Source organism: Gadus morhua, chromosome 5 (genome assembly GCF_902167405.1).
Source record: "Gadus morhua chromosome 5, gadMor3.0, whole genome shotgun sequence".
Classification (NCBI taxonomy): Eukaryota; Metazoa; Chordata; class Actinopteri; order Gadiformes; family Gadidae; genus Gadus; species Gadus morhua.
Window position 1 is genome coordinate 1,671,298 of NC_044052.1, and position 26,182 is coordinate 1,697,479.

Below are 26,182 nucleotides of genomic sequence, written 5' to 3' on the forward strand. Positions count from 1 at the left end.
CTGTACATATGAGACATTTTGAGCCAGTGAGTCAGTGAGAAAGATGCACTGCCTTGTTTGCCTAGTTTGGCTCATCCTGAGACACTCATGCAGCTTCTCATATGTCATGGTCCAACGTGCCCTTGTTCTGATGGCATTCATATGAGAAAAGCTAGAATCACACGTATCGGTTGAGCCAAACATTGTCAGAATAAGTGATGCCAGTTCCTGATTGTGGGATACTGATACTGGCTAGTATCACCGGCTACACACAGAAACCTGATTTGCATGCAACTATGTTTCTCCTTTATTTTATTTATTTTTTGCATGCAACCTCTTGCGGGCCAGAAAAAATGTAAGAGGGGCCGCATTTGGCCCACGGGCCGCTAGTTGAATAGGCCTGCTATAGAGGCTTCTACTCTTGGCAAAAAGCCACTATAAGACACATGTAACACATTCATTTATTCATACTTTTATCAACTTTGGAACAGTATAATCAGTTTATATAGGGATAAATGCATATGAATTTCTAGACATTAACATATGCTGCAGAATCTTTGAGATTGCAACGGCATACACGCCTTAATGCTGCGGAGCCAAAGAGTCAGTTCACACGACTGAAGGCTTCCAGAATACTTCGGAGACGTAAATGCAAGCTTGTTGGGTGTTTTGGGGGTTTGTGTGTTTTCAGTGTCAATCCACAGGTATAGTGGCCCAAAATGTTTCAAACATCAATACTTACTGTCATTCAATAAAATAATCATAATTTTTCAATATTTGAGTAGAATTGCGAAGAAATGCATTGCTTGTCTCTGCTTAGTCATCTTGCTCTTTATTGTGCAAGAGAACATCAAGATGGAGTCTCTGAGAATAGGTTGGGTTCATAACAAGAACAAAGATATTACATTTTCCCTCATTTTCACCTTTGCATCAAAGATTCAGTCCTCCGCAAATAAATATCACTTTTGAAACTTTCCTAACTGAAATCATTTTATGAGTTCGGTTATTATTCAACCGAGCATTCAAATGCGGGCCTACTTGTATGATGCTACTGTAACTTGTTTGAAAAAAAAGTTGATGTTAACTCATATTTCATTAAAATATCTCCCTCTCTCTTTGTGCTTCTTTTAAACTCCTTTCTTTCCCTTCTGAACACTTGCATAGACTGGAGGATTTTCCAACTTCCCCCACCAGCACAGCCAAACAAGAGTTTCTGTATGTTTCTACTGCAATCTAGGACTTTCAGATCACATGGATGGCTTATCATTCTTCATGTGTCTGTTCCATGTTTGTCGCTGGGGGAACACTCTCTGACTCCACCATCACCCATTCCACCTCTTAGACCTCAGAACAGAGATGGCTGCGTGTTGGCGTTCTTCATGTGATCTCATTGTTTGATGTCGTGTTGGTGTTCTTCATGTGGTCTCATTGTCTGATCTCGTTGCCACGTGTGCCCACCAATTCCATTTGTGTGCCACACTTCTATGATTGTGTCAGCGTTGCAGAAATTGAAAAGCAATTCAAATGATCAGCCTGAGGTTTTATTCTGGTTGTTCTTCATCCATCCTAGGACGGTGGTGAAGTGCAACATCTCCAAGTCCCAGGCCCTGTACAGCGCCCAGCGGGGCCTGAAGACCAACAACACGGCCGTGTTCAAAGTGGGGGCCATCCTGATCAACATCCCACAGCACCCAGCCACCCTCCACAGCATGATGGTCCGCAGCTCTCACCAGCTCTCCAAGCAGATCTCTGACCTCATCCGCCAGCCCTCCAACAGGTCCTCACTGCTTCTGCCCATAATGGGCGTTTCTCATATCATGCTTTTTTTGGGGTTAATAATTGCATTTGGGGGTATTACTAGAATGGGTTTACATGCCTGTATCTTAAAAAAGACCCCTTATTATTCTCACTGTTCATTTCAGCAAAACCAATTTCAACATCTTAAGCGTTCTGTTTGCATAATGTCGCCCCCTCTTGTCGCCCCCTCTTCAGTGCTCCCGCTCACAGAGAGGACACGCCCACGCCGCAGTCCTCCGACAAGCAGCCCAGCGTGCACCAGACCCCCGTGGAGGCCAACGAGTTCCCCCAGCTCCCCGAGGGGCTGGAGAAGAAGCCCATCGTGCTGAAGTTCAGCGCCATGCTGGACGGCATCACCATCGGCGCCGCTCTGCTGCCGTCACTGAAGGCCGAGTACAAGATGGGCCGCATGAAGAGCCACGGCATGACAGGTGGGTGTCTTTGAGGATGCACATCAACGACGTGCTTTCTGAATCTATAATAGTTGAGTAAATCTTAAAAGTCCCGAGGGGTGATTTGTTTTGCAACTGTCTTAGAAGTTACCCTTTTTATTCAACTTGTCTGTGTACTTGGCACATTCATTTCCTGTCTAGGAACTATGATGCATAAAGTATCTTCAGGCAATCATGAAACCAATCTTAAAACGACTGAGACACGTATGCATGTTGATCATCATTCAATTGCTGTATGTTATGTTAACATACAGCAACTTGAAGTACTGTCATTTTCTTCAACTTATAATGTCAGTTAGCCTCACCCTAATGTAATGGCCATGCATAAAGAGATCACTCTTAGAGTTAAGCCACTCTCATCCCATTATCCCTCCTCATCTCCTTCTATCTTCTCCTTCTTTCAGGTGCCCAGACCAGTTTCACCTTTGAGTTGCCGAACCACAAGCTGTGTTTCCAGTCTAAGGTGTCTCCCGTGGACATGTCCACCATGCCTCCGTCGGCCAGCCTCAACCTGCCGCCTATCACCATGTCCGGAGAATACATCATGGAGGAGCACGACGGCCACACCGACCAGGGCTGGGCGCCCGAGGACTTTGCTACCAAGCAAGCCAACTACCTGCAGGGGAACTACCTTCGCTGTGTGGCTGAGGTGAGTTAAGATCAACACATGTCCTGATGGGGGCAGCTGGGGTGAGTTAAGGTCCTAATGGGGGCAGATGAGGTGAGTTAAGGTCCTGATGGGGGCAGCTGGGGTTAGTTAAGGTATTGATGGGGGCAGCTGGGGTGAGTTAAGGTATTGATGGGGGCAGCTGGGGTGAGTTAAGGTATTGATTGGGGCAGATGGAATGAGTTAAGGTCCTGAAGGGGGCAGCTGAGGTGAGTTAGGACCTGATGGGGGCAGCTGAGGTGAGTTAAGGTCCTGATGGGGGCAGCTGAGGTGAGTTAAGGTCCCGATGGGGGCAGCTGAGGTGAGTTAAGGTCATGAAGGGGGCAGCTGGGGTGAGATAAGGTCATGAAGGGGGCAGCTGAGGTTAGGTAGGGTCCTGAAGGGGGCAGCTGGGGTGAGTTAAGGTCCTGATGGGGGCAGCTTGGGTGAGTTAAGTTCCTGATGGGGGCAGCTGAGGTGAGTTAAGGTCCTGATCCGCTGCACTCATAGGTTGAAGCTGCCGCTGGAGTCTGAGGTGGCATGTGAAACATAGGATACATATTGGATGTCAGCGCTTTGCCACCAGTTGTCTTGCTCCAGTTATCAGCTAGCATTCTTTTTTTGAGATTTTTACAGATATTTTACCATTTGAAAAGTTTTTGCAGTGTGATAATTAGCATTAAGGCCCAAACACATCAAAAAGTCAGCCCCCGTTATTCCGGATGTACTAGCCCACACCGGCGCCGACTGGCCGACTAGGCTTCACGCCAATGTTCTATTCCCTAGTGTCGCCGCCCCTGAAAAAGCGCTTTTTAAAAGCTGGTTTGTACATCCCGGGTCCCGTAGGCACATTTACATTTACATTTACATTTAGGGCATTTAGCAGACGCTTTTATCCAAAGCGACTTACAATAAGTAGATTTGTCTTAAGAAGTGCATCAATATATCGCTGTCGGTACAGAAAGAATGTTCATTGAACCAAGTGCAAGTACCACAATCGCTAGGTCAATCAATTCCCTGTGTTACAGCCATGATAGCAGCTACTGCAGTTGCTACACAGTTAAGTACTGTAATACAATACAATACAGTGTACAATGGTGGCCAGAAGGGCTATGCAGAGTCGAGGTGGACTCTGAACAGGTGAGTCTTGAGTCTTTTTCGGAAGATAGTGAGCGCTGCGGTCCTGAGAGCGGCAGGGAGCTCGTTCCACCACTGAGGTCCCAAAACCGAGAAAAGTTGTGACTTTGATGAACGGCCTTTGCTAGCTCTTAGCGATGGCGGTTCCAGACGTCCAGCTGAGGTAGTTGAGCGGAGGGATTGAGCTGGGGTGTGTGGCTTTAGCAATGCTTCGAGGTAGGCAGGGGCAGTTCCATCGACTGCCTTGTATGCCAGTACCATCATCTTAAATATAATGCGAGCTACTACAGGGAGCCAGTGGAGGTCCCGGAAGAGGGGGGTCACATGGGAGAACTTCGGTAGGTTGAACACGAGGCGCGCTGCCGCATTCTGGATGCGCTGCAAAGGTTTAATTGCAGAGGCAGGAAGTCCAGCCATGAGTGAGTTGCAGAAGTCGAGGCGGGAGATGACCAGTGATTGGACTAGAAGCTGAGCTGCTTCCCTTGTGAGGAAGGGCAGAATTCTGCGGATGTTGTAAAGTGCAAATCTGCAGGATCGGGCGACCGCAGTGATGTTTGCAGTGCAGGATAATTGATTGTCCACTACCACACCGAGGCTTCTGGCAGTTGGAGAGGGAGATACAGTGATGTTCTCGACGGTGACCAGTAAGTCCATGTGTGGGCAGTCTTTCCCTGGGATGAGGAGGAGCTCGGTTTTGTTGAGGTTAAGCCTCAGGTGATGGGCAGTTGTCCAGGTGCTGACGTCCGCCAGACATTCCGCTATGCGTGTTGCAATCAGGGTTTTCTCAGATGAGGGGAAAGAGAGAAATAGCTGAGTGTTGTCAGCATAGCAGTGATAGGAAAAGCCGTGTGATGCAATTACCGAGCCCAGAGACCTGGTATAGAGGGAGAACAGAAGAGGCCCCAGTACAGAGCCTTGAGGGACACCAGTTTCAAGCGTGCAAGGTTTGGACAAGGAGCCATTCCATGTCGCTTGATAGGTGAGGTTCGTCAGGTAGGATGTGAACCAGGAAAGAGCAGATTCAGCGATGCCAAGTTTGGCAAGAGTGGCAAGAAGGATCTGGGGGTTCACAGTGTCAAATGATGCGGACAGGTCGAGGAGAATGAGGACCGATGAGAGGGACGAGGCTCTGGCAGCACGGAGGGACTCAGTCACCACGAGGAGAGCCGTCTCGGTGGAGTGTGCCTTCTTGAAGCCTGACTGGTGGGGGTCAAGGAGGTTGTTAGATGAGAGATATGAGGACAGTTGGTTAGCAACGGCACGTTCCAGTGTTTTAGACAGGAATGAAAGAAGAGATACCGGTCTGTAGTTCTGGATGTCGGTGGTTTAAGAGTTGTTTTTTTGAGGAGAGGCTTTATTCTGGCAGTCTTTAAAGACGCTGGAACAATGCCTGAAGTGAGGGAGGAGTTGATAATTGAGGTGAGAAATGGCAGGATGTCGCTTGAGACATCCTGGAGGAGAGAGGAGGGGATAGCGTCAAGGGGGCAGGTGGTGGCATGGTTAGATTTTATTATTCTGTTGACCTCATCAGAGGTGAGAGGGATAAATTGGGTAAAGACAGAGGAGGGGATCGGAGGAGGGAGAATGGAGGCAGGGATAAAAGAGGAGCTAATGTCCTTCACTTTCTGGTAAAGTAGGTAACAAAGTCATCAGCAGTGAGGCAGGAAGGAGGTGGGGGTGAGGGAGGGTTAAGGAGGGACGAGAACAGGGAAAACAGTTTCCTGGGGTTTGAGGCAGAGGAGTTGATTTTGTTCCGGTAGAAGGCAGATTTGGTTGTTGACACACAAGAGGTGGAATCTGAAAGAAGGAAAAGATAGTGAGATTGATCATTAGGACAGTCTGATCTCCTCCATTTCCTCTCGGCTGCTCGCAACTTTGTTCCACAAGTCCGCAGAGGATGGGACAGCCAAGGCGGGGGCGGTGAAGATCGCGCTGGTCTGGAGTGGAAGGGACAGAGGGGATCTAAGGAGGAGGAGAGGGAGGATAGCAGAGTGTCTGATGATTCATCTGTAGATAGTTATAGATATAGATATAGAGGCACCTCTATATCTATTCCTCACCACTGGATGTCGCCCTCTTTCGTTTGTGAGAAACAATTACTAGAATGGTTGATGAGAGACTGGTCGTCGAGGTGGAGAAGTATGCCAAATTGTTTGACCAAAGTTCACGTCATTACAAAGACAACTCCAAAAAAGACATCGCCTGGCAATCCCGAGCTCAGACTCTTCAGGTGAGGAATCAACAATGGTGGACAAAGTAGCCAAACCTTTAACCATAATGGGAAATAGATTAAATCAAGTCACATAATATATGGCTAATCACACAATGTAGGTAGAAACCAGATTACTTGTAATATATATTTTTTTATTTAAGGCAAGGCTACTTGCTTCGCATAGAAACATTCTCATACAATAAAATAGATAAGTAAAAGAAAACACAGGCAAAGTTCAAAAATGCATTGTCATGTATTAACTGTCTCTCTGGTATCAGATCATGTATTAACTGTCTCTGAATTTAAGGAAAATAACATTGTGTCTCGAGCACTTAAATAAAATAGACTGGCTACTGAGTCCAGCACAGCAATAACATCACTGTATTTATCCCGAGGGATAAAAAAGTGTGTATATATATATATATATATATATATATATATATATATATATATATATATATATATTTATACATATATGCAAAAGAGTATTTATACCAGTGAGGGATAATAACCAAATTATAGGTCATCATGACTAGGCTACACCATACTGTTCTGCCATTGCACACTTCCTAGTGGCGAATTGAAATATTGGCGGTGCCTCTCAGGATCTGCACAGAGCTCCTGGACCAGATTGTGGTATACCCCCTGTTCTTGTCTCCGTTCATTGATGGGGTGCACCCAAACCCTTCGTCTTCTCCTTGCCCGCCTACGGCGCAGCAGACAAAGGGCAGCCACCCTCTGTCTGGCAACAATTCTTTGTTCTGTTGAAATAAAAAAACTCAATAAAATGTAAAAGAGCTTGTGTTCAATTAAAACGGATAACTACTGGCTGCGTACATGTAAATGTGTGGCTATGTTAAGGCTATATAGCTGGATAGATAGATAGCTACTTCATGGAACCCAATGGGAACCAATAAAGCCATCCAGTAGCTCAATACAATAAATACACACAATAACAATTGGCCTTAAAAGGTGACTGCACTATATACTAAAAAGGCTTAATAGAAGTTCCTGCATTTATGGAGATTGTTGATGGAGTAGATGAATAATTGCACAATATAAAATAAATAAAAAAAGAGTAAATCAAACGATAAAGTGCCCTACAAACTAAGTTGGTAGATCAGCTGCTTGAAAATATACTTTCACTGCGCAGATTATACATTTTTCAAATTATTCAGCCAAAAAAGATGGAAAATAAATAAACTGGCTACAATAGGCTACTCACCCATGGCGTTTCGTCTCTTTGTTGCGGTTGATCGACAGGTGACTTCCTGATTTTACACTGCAGCGTGACGGTCGCACCGCTTCCTGTTGGTGCTAGGGGAGGCTTTTGACGCGTGTGAATGCGCGCCGATGCGCGTCGGCGCCGGTGTGTTTAGGCCTTTATAGTAGAATATATGTCTGAAACCGTGATATAGCATTTTCTTGCATTATTTAACCTACATATTTTACATTTACTAGGTTTATTAATAATAATGTAACAGTGTGCCAGAAAATGTTGTACTTGTGGTTGTAATTATATAACCTTTGCAGACTTAGTTTCCAAGATTAGTTCTAGTTTGTTCATGGTGGACACTCTGTATCTCCCATATCTTCTCGAGGAGCCTGTTGTCCTGGTTTTGGTCAGTATTATTTTGGTTAACCTGAGGGTGGGATCTGAATAATATCAAATCAAATAGAAAACAGATCCACTGTGCACTCTGACTTCAGAATCAAACAAAGTTTTTCATTTTCAAACTAAGGTTAATTTCCTGGTTTCCTCCTCTTTATCTATAGATCGGCTCGTTTGAGCACAACCTCACCACAGACCTTCTGAACCACTTGGTGTTTCTCCAGAAGGTCTTCATGAAGGAGGTTAATGAAGTCATCCAGAAGGTTTCAGGTACCAATGTCCATCATGCATATCGATCTGCAGCAACACATTCAGAAAAAGGTTACATAGTGCTTCACATACATTTATACAGCAATTACAAATAAAGAACACCAAATAGCCAAAATATAGCAACGGGAGCATTTCTTATTTTCTCATTACGAAAACCACTACACAACAACAATGTATTTTTAGAGATTGTGTGATGCTCCCTCCTTTGAATCCCTCTTTATAACTATAAGGATGAGGATTAGTATGGATGGAGAGAGCCAACCACCTTGGCCGTCTCAGTTGTGACAAAAGGCTGTGGTATGTGTTCAGTGCTAATTAACTTTTGTGTGCGTGTGCCTGTGCTCATGCGCTTTTTGCACGCGTGTTGTGTACACACAACAGGCGGAGAGCAGCCCATTCCCCTGTGGAACGAGCACGACATCTCAACAGATGCAGACAAGCCTAAAATCCTGCTGTATTCTCTCAGCCTCATGTTCAAGGTACTTCACTGTGCTTCAATAGTTCAACTCTTTTAAGTAACTCATTTGACAATTGATCTGACGTCACAGAACCTGAATTGATAGTGTGGTGTTGTTTAACCTTCCAGGGTATCCAGATGACCGCCACCACCCCCTCCATGCGGGCGGTGCGCTTCGAGACGGGCCTGATCGAGCTGGAGCTCTCAAACAGGATCCAGTGCAAGGCCCAGCCCGGCGGGGGCAGCAGCTACCTCAAACTGTTTGGGAAGTGTCAGGTGGACCTGCACCTGGCCCTGGGGCAGATCGTGAAGCACCAGGTAGTTCTGGCTATTGGACCGAGAAGGAGATATCGATGGATGTGTTTTTGTCGGTGCCTGTGAAAACACTATCCTGTGTTTGATGGAGGCTGTGTTTACCGGCCGTTTGTTTGCGTGTCTCCACGTACTGCAGGGTGGATGAAGTGTGTGCATGTCTTGGTAATCATTGATACGTAATTTTTTTACAGGATTAGGCGTGGTGAATTCGGCTCAGAGTTTTTCTTCATTGTATAGAGAACAAATCACTTACAACAGATCTGAACAAAATCTCTGCAATTATGGCAGCAAATCCAGTCAAATGACCCCATTCAACCCTGTGTGTGTGTGTGTGTGTGTGTGTGTGTGTGTGTGTGTGTGTGTGTGTGTGTGTGTGTGTGTGTGTGTGTGTGTGTGTGTGTGTGTGTGTGTGTGTGTGTGTGTGTGTACGTGCATTTTTCTTAAAACGTTTTGTCAAAGTAACGTTTGTGTATGTATAAGCTGAAATGCTTTGTTCGTGTTCATGCTTTCTTGGCCCTGACCTCCATTCTGCAGGTATATGAGGAGGCGGGATCAGACTTCCACCAGGTTGCGTACTTCCGGACACGGATCGGCCTGCGGAACGCCCTGCAGGAGGAGATCAGCGGCTCCTCCGACAAGGAGGCCGTCCTCATCACGCTCAACAGGCCGATCGTGTTTGCTCAACCAGTGGCCTTTGACAGAGGTTCCATCAATTACTTTCAATAATAATTTCAATATGCTAAATTACAAGAACCTGGTTATAGTTAACTGTGTGTGTGTGTGTGTGTGTGTGTGTGTGTGTGCGCGCGTCACCACGTGTCTATAGCTGTACTCTTCTGGCTGAACTACAAGGCGGCGTACGATAACTGGAACGAGCAGCGCCTGGCTCTGAATAAAGACATCCATGTGGCCACCAAGGAGGTGGTGGACAAGCTACCGGGGATCCAGCAGACCTCTGCCCAGGCCTTCAGCACCCTGTTCCTGCAGCTGACCGTCAACGACCTGGGCATCTGCCTCCCCATCACCAACGCAGCTCAGGTGATAGGGCAGGCTCCCTCCATCCTCTGAGCTGTGATGTGGAAACATTGGGCTGTACCAGCTGCCGTTTGTTCTTAAAGGATCAAGCTATTTGTCAACCTTTATACTCCAATATTTATGCGTCATGAATTGAAACGGTATGGGGGACTTCATGGGAATGGATAATTTCCGAGGGGTTTGTTCATGCAAACGCATCATAACACCCCTGCTCCCTCCTTCAGTCCGCCCCTCAGGCCAACCACACGGTGGAGTTTGACACCGGCTCTGCCCTAGTGTTGACCATCGAGAGCACGCTGATCACCGCCTGCTCCTCTGAGTCGCTGGTCAGCAAGGGCCATTTCAAAAACTTCTGCATCCGCTTCGCCGAGGGCTTCGAGACGTCCTGGGACGACTGGAAGCCTGAGATCCGCAGCGACCTGGTCATCAACGCATGTGAGTGACTCACAGGGAGCGAAGGTTCTCTTAGGTCTTCCACATCAGCATTGATGCTAAAAACATCACTGCGCGTTCCCTCTGTTGTAGGCGTGGTTCCCGATGGGACATACGAGGTGTGCTCCAGGACGACCGGCCAGGCCTCCGCAGGTAAGTCTTCTTTAGTCGGTTCACAGCATGCTGTACGTTTGTCTAAACAAGCCTTTCTCAGGAAACGATAAGCCAATGCCTTGTAGTGCTTGACCCACTCAGAGCTACGTAGAGAACAGCGTTGATGCTAAGCTGTTATGTCGGTTAACAGAAATATAAACATTTCAGTCATCCCACCACAGGGAAGAGCATGACGTCATACATGTGTTGCATATAGCGTCAAACCATTATCCTCCATGGCTTTAGAGTGTATTTACTTATCATTTGATGCCAAACTGGATGTAGGCAGGGTGGGGTTGTGGGTTATACCGGTTTGAAACCAGTACTACTCTATGAACACCAGCTTTTATTCCAAGGACTTTCTGAAAAACGTGCCTTACATCACTAGTCTTCATCTAAACTATCTCTATGAAGACTCCAGTATATGGAATACATTTATGTGGCCCTAATGGGCCACATAATGGGCCAGTCCATGCAGAAGTAGAGAGTGCTACTGTTTTATTATTGTTTATGTTTACCGTTTATTTGTAGTCCTCATTGAAAAATGTATCATGTGCACATTGGTTTTAAAATCTCTGGCTGGCTTTGCTAATTTCTTTAATTTTGGTAGCTTTGCTGATGGCCTTGTTTGAGGAACACCGTCCGACCACTCCTCTTAATATTATTCTTCTTCTTTTCCACTCGTCTCCACGTTTCACACAGAGAGCAGCAGTGCCGGGACCTGGACCCTCAACGTGCTGTGGAAAATGTGCGGCATTGACGTCCATATGGACCCTAACATCGGCAAGCGTCTCAATGCCCTCGGCAACACGCTGACCTCCCTGACCGGGGAGGAGGACACGGAGGACATCGCCGAGCGGACCTCTCCCATGGCCGACCTCTCGGATGAGGATGACGCCGACACGATGTCTCCCAGCCCTCACATGGTAAGACGAATCGCCACCCATCACATATCACATGGTAAACCCAGTCTCTAAACCCAGCCTCCACACGGTAAACCCAGCCTCCACACGGTAAACCCAGCCTCCACACGGTAAACCTAGCCTCCACACGGTAAACCCAGCCTCCACACGGTAAACCCAGCCTCCACCCCTCCCTACCCACGGTGAACCACTCATCTTTGGTTATTATTGGTACCACGAGTCGTGCTTGTAGACTTTTCTGGTTTCATATTCATGATCAATCTTGTCTTGTTAACAAAAAAACCTTTTCATTGCTGTATAGATCTATGCAATGCCACCAAAAAAGTAATGTATCATCTGGAATTATGCTTATTCTGAACCAAAGAAAGTTCTGACATATATTCTACACCATTAAAAATGTTCAAGAAGTTTACCGAAAGAAAATTGAAAGACTGAATTAATTTGATTACCTACATTATAGTGTGTACTGTAATAAGGAGACATCATACATGGCTTACTTTACTATCCCACTGTTGTAGTAGCACATTCACCCCGCCAGCTACCCACCCAACTGTCCATGTTTTCAGAGCCCAGAGGTCCCTTTTAGCCCGAGGCTGACATTGCGGAAGCGACTGGTAAATCACATCCTGGGTCTCAGCCCCCGGCCACAGAGTGTTTCTTCACCGGCCGACTACTTAAACTGTGCAACTCCCCGCCTGGAAGCAGGCGATACAAAGACCCTGAGACCCCTCTCCTGGGGCTGTGTATGTAGTCATTCAGTGCATTTTATTTCAGTACGCAAATCAACTTTCAAGGGGTGCAGAGGAGTTTAACAGCTGCTTTCTTGTTTTCAAATGTGGAGCTATGCTGGTGTAAATCGACATTATGCAAAGAATGGCAATGCTTGCATTTCATTTCACCGACCACAAACATTAATGGGGTGCTTCACTTTGTTAATAAATTGTATGGCTTTTTTCCTAACCTAATGATGTTTAAAAACCCTTTCGCCGCATTAACCTGTGATTTATAAAATGGTTTCATTTGAAGGACCAGGTTTCTAAATTGTGAATATTTTTATTATTTCCGACATTCCCAATGAAACAAGCGAAAGAAAAATAACAAATGAGTATAACATGTCGAGGAAATGGCAAGTTTTCTTTAATTCAGTGTCTGACTTTCATTGTCGAGATGAAAGTGGGTCATAGAGCTACCAACGATAGCTCTATGACCTGTTAACAGGACAATTATGTTTTTGATCCATTCCAGAGTAAGTCAGCAATAATAAAAAAACATTATAGTAGCCATGTCAATTAAAGCAATGTTTTCACTGTAATGTATAGTCCACACTCAGGGCTCTACCGATGTGCTCAATATGCGTTTGGTAACCTGGCAAATGTGGGGAGTGTGGGTGTGCTCTGACCAGAACATAACTGGCTCACTATTGCTAGGTGACTGCCGCCTGGGTTTGGATCATGTTAAATGCTAAATATTGACTATTCCAATTCAGTGTTGCTGGTGGTGGTGTCATTATGTACCGTCCTTCGTTTTCAATTTATCCGCAAGAGGTGGGGAATTTGGTCACATGCATGACACATGACAATTAATAAAAGGGTACTTTTGTGGAATTGCTACTTGCCATCTCATTGAATAGATAATCCGATGTTATGTAATGACAACATTTTCGATAAAAGCTACTTTGCGCTAGCTGTTGGTTAAGAACGGCTAAGTATCAAGAGCAAAATAAACCACTGGTCCATCTTTTCTTCTAATTGCAAAAATACGCTAAATTGGTTTATCTCCCAAAACATACCATCATTTTCTAATCAAACTTTAAATAACAACACCTCCGAACCAATTCGGTTTGTAGTGCTTCTTTGATAATGTATTTCAAACTTTGGTGATGGCAACAAACCCAGTTTCACAGAGGTATTCTAATGGATAATTATTAAGCAAAGCTGAATACACACATCGTGTGTTCCCTCAGACTCTCAGAATGCGGTCATCCGTATGTTCACATGCCTGGTGACCACTGAGCACTAAACGGTTAACGCACATTTTCAATAGAATTTCATGTAACCCAAATGAGATATTTTCTAATTAGCAAACCCCTATTTAATTGGCATTGTGTTAGCTTGAGTATTTGTTTCAGCTCAAAGGTTGTTGGTTGGGTCTGAACCCCAATGTCCGCAGCCTAGCTGAGTGCATCTTTGAGCAAGATAAGCAACCTCAAGTTGACCTGTTCATAGACTTCTTACTGTTTTGACTTGTTATTTAAATGACCACTTGACAAACAGGCCTTGCCTGGGTGGTGTGCAAAACAATAAGAAGGCTTAACCATTTAAAAGAAAATACTCAGGGATGTGTGTTGAGATTTGGGATTGGGATTTTGATAATTTCCTGATAATAATTAAACCAATTATTATTTCCACATATAATATTTCTACAACTTCTGTCTGCTGGAAGCTCTTGCAGAGTTTGGCTGTGAATTTATGGACAGATTAGTTATCGTTACCTGACATGTTTCTGTGGTTTTGTAACAAGGAGCCGGTTGACCCGAGGAGACAACTGGTGACGGGAAACCAAGTGGTAGATGCACGTGGACGCAAGTTTACCAAGAGGCTGGTGGACATCAGAGAGCTGAACGAACAAGCCAAGGTCATCGATGACCTCAAGTAAGACCCTGCTCCTCACCTCCATCCACGTACCATCTCCAACCGTCATAGTGCCAGCTCTGTCTCTGTTGGAGGGCAGTCTGGGGTCCAGTAGTCCTACTGTGTTGTAGGACCTCTGACCCATAAGTCCTACTGTATTATAGGACCTCTGACCCAGTAGTCCTACTGTATTATAGGACCTCTGACCAAGCAGTCCTACTGTGTTATAGGACCTCTGACTCAGCAGTCCTACTGTGATATAGGACCTCTGACTCAGCAGTCCTACTGTGTTATAGGACCTCTGACCCAGCAGTCCTACTGTGTTATAGGACCTCTGATCCAGCAGTCCTACTGTGTTATAGGACCTCTGACCCAGCAGTCCTACTGTGTTATAGGACCTCTGACCCAGCAGTCCTACTGTGTTATAGGACCTCTGACCCAGCAGTCCTACTGTGTTATAGGACCTCTGACCCAGCAGTCCTACTGTGTTATAGGACCTCTGATCCAGCAGTCCTACTGTGTTATAGGACCTCTGACCCAGCAGTCCTACTGTATTATAGCAGAACTGCTGGGGGGAGACGGCACAGAGACAGGGCTGGACACCAGCAACTGCAAGGGGCGGAGTTGCACCTTGTTTCGTTATGAGGCAATTCTACCCAAGTAAACTCATTAGCAGGAGTCGATGAGGCTTACATAATAATAATCTAAAGTCTGATTTGTGAGATTAGTTACACAGCTCCAGTAGTCGTTGAGCCACAAATGTATTTACTCTTGTTTTGCACCTCTCGCCCTCTCTTGGGTTTTGCCTTAATGGTTTTATCCTGTTGTCAACTCGATCTGTGCAAGCTTTTATCGGGAAGTATACTAGAACAATATACAGTTTATGTTCATATTTAAACATTGGTAATTTTACAAAATAAATATTGTTCACCAGGGCTTCTTTTGACTTAAGATTTTGTACAATATACTACATAAATTATTGCTTGTGCCATTTGAAAACATCAGGAAACTTGGAGCCAGTGAAGGTACCATTAACCAGGAGATTCAGCGGTACCAGCAGCTTGAGTCTGTCGCTGTCAACGACATCAGGAGAGACGTCCGGAAGAAGCTTCGGAGATCCAGCATGAGGGTGAGGATTCAGTCAGGGTTCACCCTGGATTGAATACAGAATGGGACCCTCCACTTTATTAGTTTGGGAACTCTAAGGAAGCAATATGATTTGAACAATGTGTGCTCATTAATTAAAAATTAATAAAGGTCATCCTACTTTAGCACTTTTAACAATCACTGGCAGCTTACTTGTGTATTTAAATGTTGTCCGATGTAACCTATTAACGCTGCCTTTTCACCATCGCCATTTTTGTCTGCACACAATAAATGCATCAAAATAATCGGGCTAACAATTTATCGGACTAATGCCATTACCATTTTTAAGCTTTTAACTGCCAATACTGATAAGATATACAATATATTATCCATGCATCTCTCCATTTAACCTATCTTGCAAATAACACATCCATGGTAATTGTCCTAAAATTATTAACATATTTATCATGAACGTACTAAATTAAAAAGCTAAAAAGTACATTATAATAATCACCACTAAACAGTGATGGTATCAGTGGCCACTATGACATTGTTGAGTCCTAGTGGCCACACAACGTCCATGCTTGTGTTGTGGCCCAACAGGCAGCATCGCTGAAAGATAAGTGGGGCCTGGGCTACAAGCCAAGCTACAACCGCTCCAAGAGCATCTCAGCAGCAGCGGGAAGACCCCCTCTGAAGAAACTGGACCGCCAAAGGTACTGAGGAGATTTTGGAAGTCTTTTGACGCATTAATACCCATGAGGAAATGTTTTAAATCAAAGCTTTGATAAATGAAAAACCGCCTTTACCACATCTAATCAAACAGAATTAACTCCAATTTCTTCTTGATTATAGTTTTTATTATCATATGGTCCATTCTTAGTACAACTTATCAGTTGTGTTTTATGATTAATACTCATGACAGCAGCTCCAAGGCAGCAGATGTGGAGGACCTGCCTGACGTCCGCATGGAGGCGTCCTCCCCAGGACCTAGGGTCACCTTCAACATCCAGGACACGGTAACTTCATACTATTCTAGAATACAACATGCCAATGTTTTCATTATGAAAACATTTTCATTTTCATTCATCAAAGTTCCAAATGCTTTTCTTGTTAAAGAATTTCAATCCATTGCACAAAACCCCGCTCTTACCCATTTTCCTTCCCAAGCCTGTTCAACTCAACACGGTTTTGTTGATTTTCGAACAAAGGGCTGGGTCAATATGCCCATCTCAAATTTCTACTTTGATTCATGTTATTGACCTTAATAATTTACTCATAAACGAGACTCAATACAAATTCATAATACCAAGTGTTCCCGTCAAAAACAAACGTTCCCGTTCAAAGTCAATGTCTGCACTTTCTTTGGGTATTGGGAAAGAACATTTTCTTTTTGACAACAATAACCTCAGACATTTGGTCATTGAACCCATGAAACAGTCTTCAGAGGCTGAGGCTGCTTTAAAGCAGACATTTAGTCATTTGTTTTTCCTTTGGATATTTACCTTCCTGTTATAAAGTTTTTTACATATTTTTTCATCTGGGTCACCCTTATTGTCTCTTGTTCAAAAAAAGATCAATAAGGAAGCCATGGACTCCACAAACATGCCTCTCAGTCCAGGAGAGGTATTCAAGGTATCTGGAACTACAGCTGGAATCGAACGTAAAACAAAAACTAATCTCTAGCTTTCAGATAGAAAGTGCTGTGCACCACAACGTTCGATATCTAAACTTCAGCATGTAGACGCTGAAGGAGGCAGGATTTGGTTTCTGACTAAAATAAGTTTCACTCCTGTACCAATAGAAATATATAGTCATTTGTAATAAATAATGACATTAAGGACTTTCATATTGCTGATGATGAATTGATTGAAACTACAGAAGCAATACATTTGCTACCTGAATACCACAGGTTCTCATGTCAACCACACTTATATCAACGTTATGAACAAAGCACAGCACTCCCTTCTTTCTGAAAGCATATTAATCAAAACATGATTCTTAACTGGGAGTTTATTTTGAAGATGCAATATGCTGATCTATCTGCATTGGCTCACTGTACATCCTGTCTGCTGTCCCCTCAACAGCTCTTCTACTTTAATGTTTCTGACAGTTCATTCCGGGAGATGTCTCTCCCAAAAAAATAACTCTGCATTAACCTTACTCTTTCTGCTGGTATATAATGTCTGAGATGTTGAACATTGGATTCACTTCCTGTGCTTGATTTCAGTGTGTCCATGTCATTGCTCTTTCTGTCGTGCTCTGAGCGTAGTAGAAGGTGATGGTATAGTGATGTGATGGGGAAACAGGATAGACTGTTGATAACTTGGCTCTTGGTTTATTTTTTATTGAGCTAATCTTTAGAATGTTTTTGTATGTGTATATATTGTGTTTCTAAAAACCTAAACAGCTAGAAATCCCTGTTGCCCGCTGTGGTTCTCTACACTGCAGGCCTCAGAAGTTACTGTCATGTTCAGTAATTATGAAGACTATAACTTCAGAGTTAATTTCAGTATGTGTTGCACATTTGTATTATTTCGGCTCTCTCGCTGGCTGCTGATTGGGGAATGGCTCATGCTGTAACTGAACTATTTCAAAATAACATGCGACTTGCAGCTTACATGTGTTTGAGCAATCTAAAATGAACATCTAGTGTCAATCTGGAGTTCACTGATTACTCCCCTCATGTACCACAAATTGAAGCATTACTTATCTTAAGATTACAATAAAAGGCATCCTTAATGTGTTGTACAAAAGTATGTTCTTTGGGATGCTAAACTCATGCCTCCTTTTTTCTCAAGTTCCCAGAAGAGACAGAATCCGAGCTGCTGTGCGGCGGCCCTGATGAGCCACCACATCCCCATCATCTTGTCCATCCTCATCATCATCATCATCATCATCATCATCATCATCCTCAAACACCTAGTAGTGAGGGCCACTACCCGGTGTTCAGTGCCCCCGCAACCCCCGCTGTCTTCTCACCCGCACTTCCTTTCCAGCACGACGGGGGTCACCACCAGGGCGAGTTGTCCTCTTCGTCCTCCGAGGACACAGACAAAGATGAGGACTATGAGCGAGTGCGGCCCTTCAGCTATCGCAGACCGCTGTACGTTTCCTTTTCTTCTTCATTCTATTCTTTGTTTAAAGGAACTGTATGTAAGAATCTGAGATCCCTTTTCATTGCTGCTTAGGGCAGCTCCTTGTGGCCAGTCATTGAACTGCAGCCTGCTCCAGTGGTGTGTTCAGAGATCCTCGGGTTGAGACAATAACGATCATAAACAAAAATTTAGAATTATACATTTATGTTGGCGGCGGGGGTAGGGGGGGGCTATATTGAAATTCCAAAATAGTAACCAATATTAGTGGGCCAAAATATCTGTATGCCGATATGCCGTAGCCCTTTTTCGTGCAATACGAGAATCGATATAATCGCACAAAATTGGCGCAACATTTTTGTAAATGTAAAGAAAAATTATAATTTAACAATTTATTTTAGATTTTTATGCTTTATTCCTGAAGAGTTTGACAGGAAATATCACCCCAAATATCGATACTTAAATTAATAAAATAAGGCGGGACTAAACAGATTTCTAAGCTCCTTGAAGTCCTCAACACATGAATGCCGGAAACTTGAACCGAAGTTAACTAACCGAAGACGAGTTACTGAAAGTCTCGGGTTCGACAGTTAATAAAGACCGAAGTCTAGCACTTTACCTTTTCCGTAATTTTGTATCCTTTATTAGACATATATCGTGATGTATTGTATAACAATGTATAGATGATTCCAGAAACGCTGTATCAAGCCAAGTCTTTATTATTGCCAAATGACCCAAATCGTCTGGAATTCATTTAGGTGATTTGGCTCAAACAGGACAGTACAATACCACACAGAACAAGGGAGTCTGACTGGACATACACAAAAGACATCACATTAAAACTAAACACGTGCGTTTTTACCAGTGTAAAAATACAATAAATAAAAGTAGCAATGATAAAGTGCTAATGCATTTAAATCCCCTGAGGAGGAGGACATGCATTGTAAGCAGAGCAGATAAGGAGTGTTGGTTGGAGGATCGGTGCTATTTGAGAACCGGGTGGATCTGGACCTGATGCTTCTCAACCTTCTGCCTGATGGTAGAGGCCTGAAAAGGGAATTAGCGGGTTGTGATGATTCCAAGACTATTTTCAGTCCAGTTTTGACTAGACGGGTTTTAGATAGGTGGTAGATGTTACTGATATCGCAGTAGCTTATGGCGTATGCCGTATGGCGGGCGATATTATCAGTATCGCAGCCCATGCATCGCGTATCGTACCGCATCGTGAGGTACCCTGATATTCCCACCCCTAGTAACCAATAACATTTAATGGTTCAAGACGAATAACCTTAAGAGGGAAGCTGGATTCCATATTTACATCTTATCCTATCTTTTTTGTACTTGATGTGTTTAAGGAGAGATTTGGACCAGGAACTATTCATAGCACTACCATGTCACCCACCATACCACTTTTCATCTAAAATAAGTCGCGTTAGAGTTTGGAAAATGAAAGATTCCATATCATGCTTATTTAGGGTTAATAATTGCGTCCGGAGGTACCATTAGAATAGGGTAACATGCCTGTATGTTAGAAATACCCCTTATTATCCTCACTGCTCATTTCTGCAAAACCTATTTATATAGCAAAGGGAAGAGTCTAAAAAGCATGATGTCACCCTCTAACTGTATAACAGCCAAGCGTCCCACAAGAAGGGAGATATCACCCTTTAACCCTAAGTGTATTATATGATATTACATCATATCACCCTCTCCATCTAACTGTGTTACAGCCAAGCGTCCAACAAGAAGGAAGATATTTAACAATATTCGCCGAAGGCAAAGTGAATAGTGGGGAATAGTCCCCTCGTCCTTCGGTCACGGGGGCTATTCCCCACTATTCACGGAGCCTAAGGTGAATAATGTTGTATATATAACACGTGAACACTTTTTGGCAGAATTTATTTGTTTTTATTAGTGGTTTATTTGTTTTTTTTAGCCAAATGGCCCAGAAGAAGGCCTCGGGGTTCGCCGCCGTCAGCCAGCTGTTCAGCGAGCGCTGGCCCAGCACGCCCTCTGGCCGCAGCTTCCTCAGCCCCCCCATCGAGCGCAACATCGACTTTGAGCTAGACGTCCGGGTGGAGATCGACAGCGGGAAGTGTGTCCTTCACCCGACCCCCTCCCAGCCGGAGCACGAGGAGGTCTCCTTCAAAAGGTACGCCCCCGTCTGTCTCTACGACCACTGTCGTCACACACCAGAGATGAGGTACGCAAAAACGTGGGTAGTTACTGAGGAACGAAGGAGTAATGAATGATGAACGACCAGGGCCCTAACTGGGGCCCTGACGGGGCCCTATGTGACAGTTACTCAGTAACTACTGAGGAGTTACTGGTAAACAGACTAGTGGACTACTGTATTTGTTACTGAGTAACGAATGATGAACAACCAGGGCCCTAACTGGGGCCCTAACTGGGGCCATAAAGTGAGTTATTCAGTAACTACTGAGGAGCTACTGGTAACCAGTCCAGGGGACTACTGTATTTGTTACTGAGTAATGAATGATGAACGACTGGGGCCCTAACTGGGGCCCTAAGTGAGTTACTCAGTAACTACTGAGGAGTTATTGTTAAACAGACATGGGGATACTGTATTAATTAATCATTCTGTGAATTAGCAAACTGACCAATTTGTTGTGAAAGGAACTGTATTTCCTTGGGATTTCACAATTAGTTTTTAATTAACAGGGCACAAACGGGTTGATTGTCATATTTTGAAAAAATGTAATAAAGATATTCACAAAACATACATTGATATTTATTATTTAAGGTTGATGATGTGGCGGTGGTAATGTTAAAAGTTGTTGCATTAGTAATGTTAAAATCTTAAAAGCAATTGTACACTGCTGCAGGGCACGCTTTAAACCTGCCGCCCTTGGTTTCAAGCGCTGTTGAGGGCTGGCTTGGGTCCCACACTGGATCGACTGGTAGAGCTGGATCGGACTGATGATGAGTTATTACTCATTCACAAACCATTCGTTCACCAGTAGTGAAGCTTTTTTGATCATTCGTTCACCATTAGTTTACCAGTAGTGAAGCTTTTTGAATCATTCATTTACTAGTACTGAAGCTTTTTGAATCATTTGTTTACCAGTAGTGAGGCTTTTTGAATCATTCATTTACCAGTAGTGAAGCTTTTTGAATCATTCGTTCACCAGTAGATAAGCTTTTTCATTAATTCGTTCACCAGTAGTTAAGCTTTTTGAGCCATAATACAGTATCCACTAGTCTGTTTAACAGTAACTCCTCAGTAGTTGGTGAATAATTGTCACTTAGGGCCCCGTTAGGGCCCAGTTACGGCCCTGGTCATTCACCATTCGTTAGTCATGCGTACCTTATTGTAAAGTGTTAGCATAGTAATTCATTATTAAAGTATTTAATGAAGCATATATTAAACGAGGTGGTGCAAGCAAGCATCGCTGAAGTGACTACAATGATGCAAAAGTACCTTGTGTGTAATATTGTTTATAATGCAATTATCACACAAACATAATAAAAAGGTGTGTGTGTCTGTGTGTGGGTGTGAGGTCATGAAATTTGACCTAACCTTTCAAATAAATCAATGTGAAAATGATTAGAAATTATTTTTATTCTGATTAAATCAATCAACAAAAAAGATATAGTATATATTAAACAAAATTATAATATGGAGATAGGTATGGTATCTTGCTTGAAAGGAGAACTGCACAAACAAACATCTATAAACCCATTGGGTTCATTCAGATCACAGCGCCTCAGGGTTCAACGTTCCTCTGTGTGTTCTGCAGGAGCTGCGATCGCAGCCTGCGCAGTCTGGACCAGGAATCCCCGCCCAAGAAAAAGAAGTTGCAGCCTGCATACAGTTCCACAAGCCACCTCCTCACCGGAAAGAAGTGCCCCTCCACCCTGCAGACCAAGTCCAACGACCTGGAGACCACAGTCTTCTATATCCCCGGGGTGGACGTCAAGGTAGGATTGAATCGATAAATGCAGTACTTCAAACTCTAAGGAATAATTCCCTCAGAAGTACATTTTTCTTCCAAGCACGGATAAAACATAATATGTTTAATACATATTATGTTTTAACCCGTGCTTTGATTATTTTTTGAGATATCCCCCTGGCTGAAACAGCTGGGTACCTCGACTAAACGGTGCTACGTATCCTGGAGATGGAATGGTAATCAACATGGAAGCATTTATTTTCTCCACAGCTCCACTACAACTCCAAGACCCTAAAGACGGAGTCGCCAAGCGTCTCCCGGGGGTCCTCGCTCCCATTCTCCAAAGAATCCAAGCTGTTTGGTATGAAAGATGTGGACAGTCTCGCCAACGCTGTTCCAAGCAAGACTAACTCTCTCACAGCTCCCCTGCTGCCATCCCTCACTTCAGGTACAGCGGCTCCTCCGTTCCTTACATAGTTTAATCAAGTACAAAGAATCATAATATCTACATGCCTCTGCTACCCATCTGAGACCGCTGGTCCGCATGGTTTGTCCTTTTCAAATCACAGATCTAAATTGTATAACTTTGTTCTGCATTTAACTGTATTTTTTGGAAATGCATTGTATAAAGTGAAATTAGCTATATGGTTTGATCGCCTGCGATCGCCTGGTTAGCACACAACACAATAAACGTGGGCCATTTCAACTCATTCTCAGACATTTTCAGCTGGCTATGATTTTCCCAGTTCCATCTTAAAATATGAATTACCAATCTACACAAGCATTGAAAACAAAAAAGGTGGCCCTGAAGGGCTCAACAGCACGCACGGTCAGCACCAACTCAACTTCCAACAGGAAACAACCGGATGTTGGTGTTTGCTGGGTCGTCGTGTAAAGTACCTTAACATGTGAACTAGCTGTGCCTGTTACCATGTAGAAGTCCTAAGGTGATGACATAAACTACAATGTGCCCCTACAGCCAAGGCCAAGGGTAGCGGCGGGGTGAAGACAGCCAAACTGTATGCTTGGGTCGCTCTCCAAACCCTACCAGAGGAAATGGTCATCAGCCCCTGTCTCCTGGACTTCCTTGAGAAGGCCCTGGAGACCATTCCCATCACGCCAGTGGAGAGGAACTATACATGTTAGTGTGTGTGCGTGTGTGTGTGCGTGTACCATCAATATGAAGGCAAATTCAGGGCTTGAACACATAAATTGAGTTGTAGTTATAAACTTGTACATTTTCAGCTTTAAACGCTAAGGGCCCTGTCTTGCATCCGGCGCAATTGACTTCCTACACTGACACATGTGTCGTTGCTAGTTTGCAACTGGCGCAGAGCGTTCTTTTCCCTCCACCGCCATGCGTCGGTGAATTAGGGAATGATCTTGCGCCCCAAGGGGCGGTTCGGCAAGAGGAGGAGGCGTGTTCTGGCGCAAATGTTCCCTGGTGCTATTTTGCAGTTTCAGAAAACAATTCCGCCACAAACAAGGAAATACCAGGTTTAAAGTCAGTGGCGCGCTGTTCGGATGCTATTTTAAGGGCGCATGCATAATTTTGCTTGTGCACCTCACGCATACACTTTGCTTCTCTCATCTATCTAGCCACACATTCTTGGTAAATTATTTGGGATACTATAATACTTTGTACTTTTAAATCAATGCATCTGCAAACACCTTACAGCAAACACATATTTTCTCAGAGTATTTGATCTTGAGAAAATATGTTTTGATATGAGTGTTAAAAATAATGAATGAATGCGCGCGCGTGTGTATGTGTAAAATAATTAATGAATTTGGGCGCGCGTGTGTGCGTCCATCTATTTAAACACACGCAAACTAGACCCGTAACGCATAATACAGTCCATGGCAATGTATATTAACGGGGACACACATGCATATTAGGAGCACAAGTCGAAAAGGATAATGCATACAATACTGGTAAGAAACAATTTTGTTAATGTATTGTGAATATCATTAAATAATTACAATTACAATCAGGGCATTTAGCAGACGCTTTTATCCAAAGCGACTTACATCGGTTACTACACACATTGACACACCGACGGCAGTCAACCATGCAGCCAGATCGTCAGGAACAGTTAGGGTTAAGCTGGGGATCGAACTAGCAAGACAAGACAAGACAACTGCTTTACCTGTTTGGCCATAAACTGAGCCATTTGAAGTTTGAAATTCATGTGGTCAGGCATCTGTCTCATCGGAGACTGCAAACGTCAAAATATCAACTCGTCAGATTCAAATGCGCTCATGGCTCTTAAAGGGGATGGGACCCTCATTGGTTTATTATTATTAACCCCAAACCACACCTACGGGTAATTAGGCTACTTCAGACCAACCCTTTTTAGATTTGCGCCGGGCGCAAGAGTAATTTATGCGCCGGTAAAATAGCAACATTGCCGTAGAACCGCCTACAAAGCTCACTTGCGTTTCAGACCGTTAAAATAGTGCCTTGAGAATGTCCTCAGATCCTTCCCCCGTCGTCATCTGTGCGCCGTCGTATGTCTGGCGAGCAGCCAGCCCCCCGCATAACAGCAGATCCTGGGCCTGAAAAAACAACTCCAGACATGTGTCAATAGTTCCACATTTCTGATTGTGTGAAAACTTCTTGTGCGTATCCCCTTCAGCAGCGACCTCCCAAGAGGAGGACCTTGGCCAATTTGAACCGGTTGATTCTCTGGAGGAGTCGGCCACGTCGCTGGTGTCCTCCTCCACCTCAGCCTACTCCTCCTTCCCTGTGGACGTGGTGGTCTATGTCAGAGTCCAGGTATGGACACACACAACCACTAGGCGTACTCTGAGCAATCAGTAATACTCTGACGTATTACTGATTGCAAACTTTCCAACCGTTTATTTAGCTTATTGTTCTTTATCGGCCTAGTAAGGAAGAGCTGGTGTGACTCCATGTGTATTGGACTGACTTCCGTCTGTTTACATTGTGATGGGCTTTGTCTCAGTCCAGTCAACCTGAGTCTGTTTACTAGCCTGGCTATTGCCAGACCAAGCTCAGGGAGAAGCTGCGTGGTAAGCTGCTGTCATTTTCTTCAGCACAAGAAGCGTGTTCAATGGGCCTACTTCAAATGACTCTGTACGCAATTGTGTTAAACCAGCCAAAAGCGTGCCAGGGGGAAAAGCCAGCTTGGAGATTAGCTCCTGCAAAAACGTATAGAAACTAGAAACGAATGTATAGCTCTTCTCCAGACCCTTCTGCAGGGCAAACTCAAATCGCCGGCAGAATGGGAGGGGCTACCCAGTCAATCTGTTTACATCATGTCAGGGTTTGTCTTAGTCCAGTCACACTCAAACTGTTGACATGGTATCAGGGTTGGTCTCAGTCCAGTCACACTGAGTCTGTTTACATGGTATCAGGGTTGGTCTCAGTCCAGTCACACTGAGTCTTGTTACATATTCTTGAAGAAAATAGTCCAATCCCGGGTTGCTTTCACTCACTTTATTCGTTATAAAGTCGGCATGTTTCGGTATGGTAAATGGAGACTACGGAGGGAATTGTATCTAACGCGTGTGAGAGGAAAATACCGTGATCTATTTCAAGCCCCCCGGGCTTAGGCCCGGGTGGCTTTCTGCGCTGTCTACCTATTGATCTCTGCCCCTGGAGTTTGAAATCACCCGCTAGAGAGGACGTCAAGTGGGCGTGGCCTAGTGGGCGTGATGGCTTCGGCTTCTTCACCTAACCAAAGGTGATGCCTTCTGTGGAGGAGCAGCCTTCAATAAGGTCTTGCTCCCCTTGTGGCTATGTGAGGGTAATGCAGCTTCTTAAAATACTTAAGTCTGTTTACATGGTATCAGGGTTGGTCTCAGTCCAGTCACACTGAGTCTGTTTACATCGTATCAGGGTTTGTCTCAGTCCAGAAACACTGATACTCTTCTCCAGCCCTCCCAGATCCGGTTCAGCTGTCTCCCCATGTCCCGAGTAGAGTGCATGCTCAAACTGCCCTCACTGGACCTCGTCTTCTCCTCCAACCGCGGGGAGCTTGAGGTCCCGGCTGTGGCGGCCCACCCCAACG

At 44.3% G+C, this 26,182-nt stretch overlaps 1 protein-coding gene across 17 annotated transcripts in view; it reads left to right on the forward strand.

Annotated features, from left to right (window-relative positions):
- The window catches only part of kiaa1109 (KIAA1109 ortholog), a 148,200-nt gene that overhangs the window by 67,378 nt on the left and 54,640 nt on the right, over positions 1–26,182 (forward strand). For 5 of the 17 annotated variants that reach the window (XM_030357501.1, XM_030357502.1, XM_030357498.1 and 2 more), the window contains exons 52-76: positions 1,144–1,194; positions 1,550–1,756; positions 1,972–2,207; positions 2,633–2,877; positions 8,000–8,105; positions 8,487–8,584; positions 8,692–8,880; positions 9,412–9,580; positions 9,704–9,915; positions 10,137–10,347; positions 10,438–10,497; positions 11,200–11,423; positions 11,987–12,163; positions 13,941–14,071; positions 15,056–15,179; positions 15,740–15,852; positions 16,062–16,155; positions 16,712–16,771; positions 17,938–18,242; positions 20,168–20,383; positions 21,993–22,173; positions 22,416–22,593; positions 23,125–23,286; positions 24,785–24,924; positions 26,050–26,182. The exon at positions 26,050–26,182 is cut by the window's right edge and continues 66 nt beyond it. In XM_030357501.1, coding sequence (XP_030213361.1) covers positions 1,144–1,194; positions 1,550–1,756; positions 1,972–2,207; positions 2,633–2,877; positions 8,000–8,105; positions 8,487–8,584; positions 8,692–8,880; positions 9,412–9,580; positions 9,704–9,915; positions 10,137–10,347; positions 10,438–10,497; positions 11,200–11,423; positions 11,987–12,163; positions 13,941–14,071; positions 15,056–15,179; positions 15,740–15,852; positions 16,062–16,155; positions 16,712–16,771; positions 17,938–18,242; positions 20,168–20,383; positions 21,993–22,173; positions 22,416–22,593; positions 23,125–23,286; positions 24,785–24,924; positions 26,050–26,182 — 4,022 coding nt within the window. The remainder of the gene's footprint in view (positions 1–1,143; positions 1,195–1,549; positions 1,757–1,971; positions 2,208–2,632; positions 2,878–7,999; positions 8,106–8,486; positions 8,585–8,691; positions 8,881–9,411; positions 9,581–9,703; positions 9,916–10,136; positions 10,348–10,437; positions 10,498–11,199; positions 11,424–11,986; positions 12,164–13,940; positions 14,072–15,055; positions 15,180–15,739; positions 15,853–16,061; positions 16,156–16,711; positions 16,772–17,937; positions 18,243–20,167; positions 20,384–21,992; positions 22,174–22,415; positions 22,594–23,124; positions 23,287–24,784; positions 24,925–26,049) is intronic. The other 12 variants (XM_030357499.1, XM_030357514.1, XM_030357512.1 and 9 more) reach the window with 10 other exon arrangements.